Raw genomic sequence first — 8,828 nt, 5'->3', positions numbered from 1 at the left:
CGCCATTCTCCTGCCTCAGCCTCCCGAGTAGCTGGGACTACAGGCGCCAGCCACCTCGCCCGGCTAGCTTTTTGTATTTTTTAGTAGAGACGGGGTTTCACCGTGTTAGCCAGGATGGTCTCGAACTCCTGACCTCGTGATTCGCCCGTCTCGGCCTCCCAAAGTGCTGGGATTACAGGCTTGAGCCACTGCGCCCGGCCTTTTTTTATTTTTTGTAAAGACGGGGTTTCACCATGTTGTCCAGACTGGTCTTGAATTCCTGAGCTCAGGTGATACTCCCGCCTCGGCCTCCCAAAGTGCTAGGATTACAGGCTTGAGCGACTGTGCATGGACGAAAGTCAGTCTTTTTAAATGTTGCAATAATTGCAATAAAAAACTGTAAAAATGATTAGATCAGTGGTATTAATAAAGAAAATCTCTTCATAAGTTTAGCTATGATGTCAGAGATCTTTTTGTTCATGCACTCATTTGTAAAGATGAGCTTAAATAGTTGCTGCTTCTTGGCTTAAAAAACTTTTATACCTCTGATGTTTCTGAATATAAATGGCCTAATATTTAGAGTATATTTAAAAGGTGGGGGCCACGCGCAGTGGCTCACGCCTATAATCCCAGCATTTTGGGAGGCTGAGGTGAGCCAGATCACCTGAGGTCAGGAGTTCTAGAACAGCCTGGCCAACATGGCGAAACGCTGTCTTTACTAAAAATATAAAAATTAGCTGGGCGTAGTGGCAGGCGCCTGTAATCCCAGCTACTCTACTCGGGAGGCTGAGGCAGGAGAATCACTTGAACCCGGGAGGCGGAGGTTGCAGTGAGCTGAGATCGTGCCACTGCCCTCCAGCCTGGGCAAAATGAGTGAGACTCTGTCTCAAAAAAATAAAATAAAATGAAATAAAAGGTGGTATAAGTTTGGTTTGTGACTATAGAGACTGTCCTGTAATCTAGAGGCAAATAATTGTGTAAGTATTAGAAATTTTCTTAAAGTTTTATATCTGAGACCACAGAAACTTCTTATACCTCCTCAGTTAATGTAAATTTGATCTTTCTTCCTTTCATTCCTCTGATCCTCAGTTTGCAAATTCCTATCTGCCCGTGACTTTGGAGAACGATGGGGAAACTACTGTAAGATGTGCAGCTATTGTTCACAGACATCCCCAAATTTGGTAGAAAACCGATTGGAGGGCAAGTTAGAAGAGTTTTGTTGTGAAGATTGTATGTCCAAATTTACGGTTCTGTTTTATCAGGTAAAGGTGATAATATACTTTTTTTGGCTTTCTGAAATCAGTGCAAATTGTTTTCTATTTAAAATATATTCAAATTATGTCAAGAAAAATTTGGTGTTTAGCACTGGATAAAATAAGTTATGGACTATAACAAAAATTCAGTTGAATATAAACATGAAATCTTTGGGATAAAAAGTATAGGATTTCTGCAGACTTTGTTGTTGATTGGATATGTTCCTTTTATGTTTGCCTTCTTATAAGGCACATTGCCCTTATTTGACTTCTTTCAGGTTAGAACTTCACATAATGTTGCCTCAAGTGGCTCTCTCATTCAGGTTACTCTGAGGAATTTGAAGTCAGACCTTGTCTCACTTCATAGGTCAAAGGACAATAGCTGGCAACCATTCCTACCTCATTTTAAAAAAGATTAACTTTTTGAAAGGCTAACAATGGTAGCTGCAGTTAATTGAACCACTAATACATATCTGGTGCTCCGTAAGTGTCATTTCATTTAATCCTACCATAGTCCCAAGAGCTAAGTATATTATTGCCATTTTATAAATAAGAAAAAGGAGAGAGGTCCAGGGAAGTTAAGTAATACGCTCTTGAGGAAGCTGGTAGGGGACAGGAAGACAGCATCTATAACACTCTGGTGAAATCACTGTTTCCTTGTCTCCCTCACCCCCAAAATAGAATTTTATTGTTGGGGGAGGGTAATCTATTTTCATGATTATATAATTAGGGCCAATCACAGTGCTTAAGACAAAGGATGTCTAATTAAATATTTGCTGAATGAATCAAAACCTTTATGACTCCAAAGCCCATATTATATCAACTGCTGTAAGCTGCTGCTTAATTTCTTAAAAGTTGAACCTATCTTTATTTTTTTTTTACTTATTTTTCATTTGTATCTTTTCTTCCCCCACCTCACGCTGCCCACCCTCCACCCCACTGCCAGACAGAACCTTATTCTGTTGCTCAGGGTGGTGTGCAGTGGTGTGATCAGTGGGTGATGTTGGCTCCCTGTAGCCTCCGCCTCCTGGGTTCAAGCGATTCTCCTGCCTCAGGCTCCTGAGTAACCAGGAAAGGTGCGCACCACCACACCCAGTTATGAACCTGTCTTTAGACTCCCTTATTGGTAATTTTGAAAACAAGAGCATTTTTTCGTTTTGTTTTGTTTTGTTGAGACAGAATCTTGCTCTGTCGCCCAGGATGGAGTGCAGTGATGCGATCTTCGCTCACTGCAACCTCTGCCTCCCGGGTTCAAGCAATTCTCCTGCTTCAGCCTTCTGAGTAGCTGGGATTACAGGCGTGTGCCACCATGCCCAGCTAATTTTTGTATTTTTAGTAGAGACGGGGTTTCATCATGTTGGTCAGGCTGGTCTTGAACTCCTGACTTTGTGATCCGCCTGCCTCGGCCTCCCAAAATGCTGGGATTACAGGTGTGAGCTGCCGTGCCTGGCCACAATTTTTATATTATCTTGATTTAGGGCATCTATATAAAACAAAAAATTAAATAAAATCAGTATTTTAAGGTAAGAACCTTACATTTTGTAGTCTCAACTGACTCATATATCCTGTGTTCATAGTGCCTCTTTTTATGATTAATGTTATCTTATCATTATTTTATAGTTTTAAGCCTGTCTTGTCCAACGTTTCTTTCTCAGATGGCCAAGTGTGATGGTTGTAAACGACAGGGTAAACTAAATGAGTCCATAAAGTGGCGAGGCAACATTAAACATTTCTGTAATCTATTTTGTGTCTTGGAGTTTTGTCATCAGCAAATTATGAATGACTCTCTTCCACAAAATAAAGGTAAAATTAAACTTAGCTAATGGGATTTTTATGTCAGTGCTAGGACACTAACAGCACACACAGTTATAAATAATATAATAAAAACAAAATTTCATTGGATTCAAATAGCCTGAATTTCCTTAAATTTTCTTTAAGAAGTCTTTAAGATTTTCCCTTGAGGGAAAAGTAATTCTAATACTTTTTGCTCTGATGGTCAAGCACACCAAAAGGCCAATAATGTATCTGCACTTATTTTTATAGGAAACTTGTATTTGATTGCTTTTGATTGAATGTATCTGTACATAAATAACTTAAACTAAGGATATATAGTGTTTAGTTAATAAACCAGAAATAAAAATAGAAAATCAGGGCAAACAAAGGGAGAGTATAGTTAATATAGTTGCTGTGACTAGTGTAAAATTTGATTCAGAGCTTGCTTATAGGCAAGGAGAAAAGAACAACACATTAATTATCTCAGAAAATATAAAATAGATGGGTTCTACTTGGGTAGCAAAGTTGATCCTGGCTAAGAATAAAATAATTTTGCAAGTAGGACAGCTAATGTGGTCAGAATATCCAGGTGAGTAGATAGATCCATGGTGTATTCATAAAGTAGCTCTCCTAAATATTTCTTTCTCAGTATTAGATTAAAAACATTTGGTAGCCGGGCGCGGTAGCTTGCACCTGTAATCCCAGCACTTTGGAAGGCTGAGACGGGCAAATTACTTGAGGCAAGGAGTTCGAGACCAGACTGGTAATCATGGTGAAACCCCATCTCTATTAAAAATGCAAAAATTAGCCAGGTGTGGTGGTGTGTGCCTGTAATCTCAGCTACTCAGGAGGCTGAGGCATGAGAACCCGAGAGATGGAGGTTACAGTGAGCCGAGATCACACCATGGCACTCCAGCCTGGGCAACAGAACGATATACTCCCTCTCAGAAGAAAAAAAGCCGCTTGGTATTATGTCCTGTGATCAAAGCCTGGAGTGCTACCTAATTGACAGAGCTTTGGCTCCTTGCAGTCTGGCCATTGCCTACCTTTGCAGCCTTATTAATGATTACCTTAATCATAAATGCCTTGTGCTAATCTTTTGTGTTAGCCCTCCATTCCCCAGAACCAGTCAAGTTGGTAGTAGAATATTCATTTTATAATATGGGTTAAGAAAACCAGTGTTATGGGGTTGGACAGCTCCCTCATTAACTTATTTATAAAAATTGTCATGCTGTTTTTATTTGATGCACGCTTAGGTCTAGGAGTTTTAATAGTTACTAATAGAACAGCCCAGTGAATCCTGAAGCTAATAGTTGTCTTTTTTGTTGTTGTTGTTGAGAGTAGGTTTTGCTATGTTGCCCAGGTTGGTCTTGAACTCCTGGTGTCAAGTGATCCTCCTGTTTCAGCCTCCCAAGTAGCTGGGATTACAGGCTGGTGCCACTGTATCCAGCACCTGTATTTCTACCTGTTAAATGTCATTTGAGGTTTATAATTTTATAGAATTGAACTCTCTTTAAGTCCTAATGAACACTAATCTGACCAGAGTCACCCAACCTAACATTATACAGAATCAGATATTTGTATTGCTTCTTGAAAACCTAGTTACTAAACAGGGTTTTGTGTGTGAGTATGAGTGTGTATGAGAGAGAGACCCTTTTGCTTATTCCAGGTCTTAACTTTTTATTTTAATCAGTAAATATTTCTAAAGCGAAAACTGCTGTGATGGAGCTCCCTTCTGCAAGGACAGATACAACACCAGTTATAACCAGTGTGGTGTCATTGGCAAAAATACCTGCTGCCTTATCTACAGGGAACACTAACAGTGTTTTAAAAGGTATGACTTGATATAATGACATTTGGCTAAGCCATAGAAGTGAGTGTTGTCTAGCCTAAGTAGTTCTCTTTTTTTGAGACAGAGTTTCACTCTTGTTGCCCAGGCTGAAGTGCAATAGCGCGATCTCAACTCACTGCACCCTCTGCCTCCTGGGCTCAAGCAGTTCTCCTGCTTCAGCCTCCCGAGGAGCTGGGATTACAGGCACCTGCCACCATGCCCAGCTATTTTGGTATTTTTAGTAGAAACGGGATTTCACCATGTTGGCTAGGCTGATCTCAAACTCCTGACCTCAGGTGGTCCACCTGCCTCGGCCTCCCAAAGTGCTGGGATTACAGGTGTGAGCTACTAGCCAGTAGTTCTTACTGGTAATACCTTTCTTCATGTGATGTAGGGGAACATGCACCCCTCCCGCCGCCCCCCCACCCCGCCTCAGGGGAGTGGGTAGCAAGCAAGGTGGTGTGGATGGGAAAGGAAGTGTCTTTATTTTGTTTTTTCAATTTTAATTTTTTTTTTTGAGACGGAGTCTCACTCTGTCACCCAGGCTGGAGTGCAATGGCGCTATCTGGGCTCACTGCAACCTCCACCTCCCAGGTTCAAGCAATTCTTCTGTCTCAGCCTCTTGAGTAGCTGGGTTTACAAGTGCCTGCCACCACACCCAGATAATTTTATATTTTTGGTAGAGACGGGGTTTCACCATGTTGGCCAGGCTGGTCTGGAGCTCCTGGCCTCCCGCCTTGGCCTCCCAAAGTGCTGGGATTACAGGCCACCACACTGGGCTAATTTTTTTTTTTTTTTTTTAATCAGGCAGGCTCTTGAGCCATAGAAGGTTCAGAGACACTCCCCAGGAAATGATATTTTTTTAGGAGCCCAAATTATTTTGATATTCCTATTCCTTTACTGCCAGAGGTTCTAATACAGTTGGATAGGGTTGGGGCCCATGAAGCCTTACCAACATTAAGCACCCTGGGTGATACTGATACAGTTTCCCTGTACCATTTTTCTGAGAAATTCTGGTTTAGACTCTAGCCCAGCTTAATGGGAGGAAAGTAACTTCTCAGTTTCAGTGTTTACTTCTGTATATTCTCAGATAATAATGTTTATTTTAATTTACAACAGGTGCAGTTTCTAAAGAGGCAGCAAAGATCATTCAAGATGTGAGTTTGATTGTTAATACTTTTCTTGATAATGCCACTTGGGCTTATTTTCACTTTGGGTATAGCATTCTAATATATCTGAATACTTTTCTTTTTGCTGGAAGAGGGTCTTAGTTATTAATCTGGGTCTTGGGCACAACTAACAGTAAAGTGACTGGCATAGGCTTTTGACCATATTTCAGCAGCAATTACTGTTTTTTGAAGATGATGTAAACGTGGATTGCTGTTCATAGTGGCAAGCTTAGTCTTTAAAAAAGTGGAGTGATATATTGTGCGCTTTTGTTTTGAATCTTACAGTTTAATCTTAGATCATTAGTAAGAATGCATTCTTGATTTATTTTATTATTTATATTCAGGTTCTATAATTTATTTAAATTCTTGTTAATTCCACCTGGTTGGAAATAACAAAACTACATTATTTTTCTCTTTTACTATATTCAAGTATTTTCCTTTTAAGTTTCGAAAGTTCAGTGTAGTCCTGTTTTATGCAACTTTGAATTATGTGAGACTGAAAATAGTGCAAAGTAAAAATACATTTAGACATTCACTTTATGTCTCAAATTTGAAATATTGTGAGACTCCTCAAAATTAAAAAAAATGTTCAAGAAATGCATACTTTCAAGTCTGGCAGGCTGACTGCAAATTATGGCATTGTTGCCTTGTATCAGCATCACTTTAGCAGGAAAACAAAATTCCCATCATTCTTTATTAGTATCACATGATACTGTATCAGTTCTTGGGTTAATGTTTCTGATGACTGTTATGCCTTTTTTTTTTTCTTTTGAGACAGGGTCTTGCTCTGTTGCCCAGGCTGGAGTGCAGTGGCATGATCATAGCTCACTGCAACCTTGAAATCCTGGGCTCAAGCAATCCCCTACCTCAGCCTCCTGAGGAGCTAGAACCACAGGTGTCTGCCACCACGCCCAGCTTATTTTGTTTTTTTCTTTTGTTGAGATAGGGTCTCAGTCTTGCTATGTTGCCCAGGCTAGTCTCAAACTCCTGGCCTCAAGTGATCCTCCCACCTCAACCTCGAAGCTGTTGTGATTACGGGCATGAGCCGATGGTGCCCAGCTTGTGCTGCTGTCTTAACATTTGCTCTTGATATAATTAAAACTCTTTTTCATATCATAGAACAATGCCATTTAAGTGTTATATTAAGTGGTGGTGCTAGTGCTAAAAAATGTGCTCCAAATTTAATAACTTTAGAATGAAAGTTAGATGTGATAAAAAAATCTATGAAGATGACCAAACCACTGCTGTGATATCTCATGCTATTAATTTAGGAGAGTGTACCCTGCAGAATATTAGCGGTAGTGCTCAAAAAACTGAAAGCAGTATTAAAGCAGGTATGCCTCTTAGTTCATAAAAATTATAACCAGGCATTGATAATGGAATAAATGGAAAAAAGTTCTGGTAACACAAGTTGCAAGATCAATGCTGCCATAATGCACCCCTGAGGGCAATCTGTCATCTATGCTAAGGCATGAGTATTCTGATTTTGATTTGAAAAGAGGTGACAGTGAGACAAAAGGTTTACTACAAGTCATGGCTGGCTCTCCAATTTTAAAGCTCACCAAGGTTTTAGGAATATAAAAATGAGCCGGCAAGCTGTATCTGCTAACTCCAAAGCTATCAAAACATTTCAGCCTTACCATAATTTAAAGAGGCTTTAACTTGGAAGACAACATAGCAACGTAACACCTGCTAATAAGGAATCTGTGCAAGTAGAACAGAAGGTAGATTTGCATAGAGTTCCTGAAGAGGATATTGAATATTTGCTTGGGTTGTCCCCCATGGATTAATAGAGGAAGTCTTGCTAGAATTAGAAAAACAAAAGCAGCTGGAAGAGGGTCCTAGCAGTCAAGCCGGGCCTTGGGCACAACTGACAGTAAAGTGACTGCCATAGGCTTTTGACCATATTTCAGCAGCAATTACTATTTTTGAAGGTGAGCTAAATGTGGATTGCTGTTCATGGTGGCAAATCTAAAGATGAAAAATGTGTCTGCATACCAAGAAATCCTCAGTGAAAAAAAAAGAAAAAGAAAAACTCTGTAAACTACATTAGATTCATTCTTTAGCAAAAGTCTTCCAAGGAATCAGACCAGCCTTCACTGAAATGTGGAGAGATAGCTTATCCTAATTTAGTGTCTCGTAACCCTCTCATTATTTGTGTTGTTGGAAGATGATAGTAATTTCTCCTTAATTATTTTCAAGCAGCATACCACATTAGATAATGAACTGTCATTAAGTTAACTTGGTATTTATTTGAATATTCCGTATTGTGCAATAAATTATATATATATATTTTTTTTGAGACAGAGTCTCGCTCTGTCGCCCGGGCTGGAGTGCAGTGGCCGGATGTCAGCTCACCGCAAGCTCCGCCTCCCGGGTTTATGCCATTCTCCTGCCTCAGCCTCCCGAGTACCTGGGACTACAGGCGCCCGCCACCTCGCCCGGCTAGTTTTTTTTTTTGTATTTTTTAGTAGAGACAGGGTTTCACCATGTTAGCCAGGATGGTCTCGATCTCCTGAGCTCGTGATCCGCCCGTCTCGGCCTCCCAAAGTGCTGGGATTACAGGCTTGAGCCACCGCGCCCAGCCTAAATTATATTTTAAAATTACATAATAAATCACTGTGTTGTACATTAATTATTAACCACACAATTGTATAATCAAGATATTAATGTATTATTATATATTAGTATTAACATGTATTCATAAAAACATTCTATATTAATTATAGATTTCCGTACTCTGAGAATGCTTCTTTCCTCTATATATATGAGATAATTAGTCTTGAATTATATGTGGAGTATTTCTTTTTTTTTTTTTTTTTT

General features: G+C 39.8%; 1 protein-coding gene across 6 annotated transcripts in view; it reads left to right on the top strand.

The window, feature by feature from the left end:
• ZMYM6 (zinc finger MYM-type containing 6) overlaps nucleotides 1-8,828 on the top strand; it is a 51,644-nt gene that overhangs the window by 25,800 nt on the left and 17,016 nt on the right. For all 6 annotated transcript variants that reach the window (XM_017884552.1, XM_017884556.1, XM_017884555.1 and 3 more), the window contains 4 exons: nucleotides 1,069-1,241; nucleotides 2,888-3,035; nucleotides 4,699-4,839; nucleotides 5,956-5,993. In XM_017884552.1, coding sequence (XP_017740041.1) covers nucleotides 1,069-1,241; nucleotides 2,888-3,035; nucleotides 4,699-4,839; nucleotides 5,956-5,993 — 500 coding nt within the window. The remainder of the gene's footprint in view (nucleotides 1-1,068; nucleotides 1,242-2,887; nucleotides 3,036-4,698; nucleotides 4,840-5,955; nucleotides 5,994-8,828) is intronic.

The sequence above is a fragment of the Rhinopithecus bieti genome, unplaced genomic scaffold (assembly GCF_001698545.2).
Source record: "Rhinopithecus bieti isolate Rb0 unplaced genomic scaffold, ASM169854v2 scaffold_13029, whole genome shotgun sequence".
NCBI classification, from domain to species: domain Eukaryota; kingdom Metazoa; phylum Chordata; class Mammalia; order Primates; family Cercopithecidae; genus Rhinopithecus; species Rhinopithecus bieti.
This window is presented reverse-complemented; position numbering and strand designations above follow the sequence as displayed.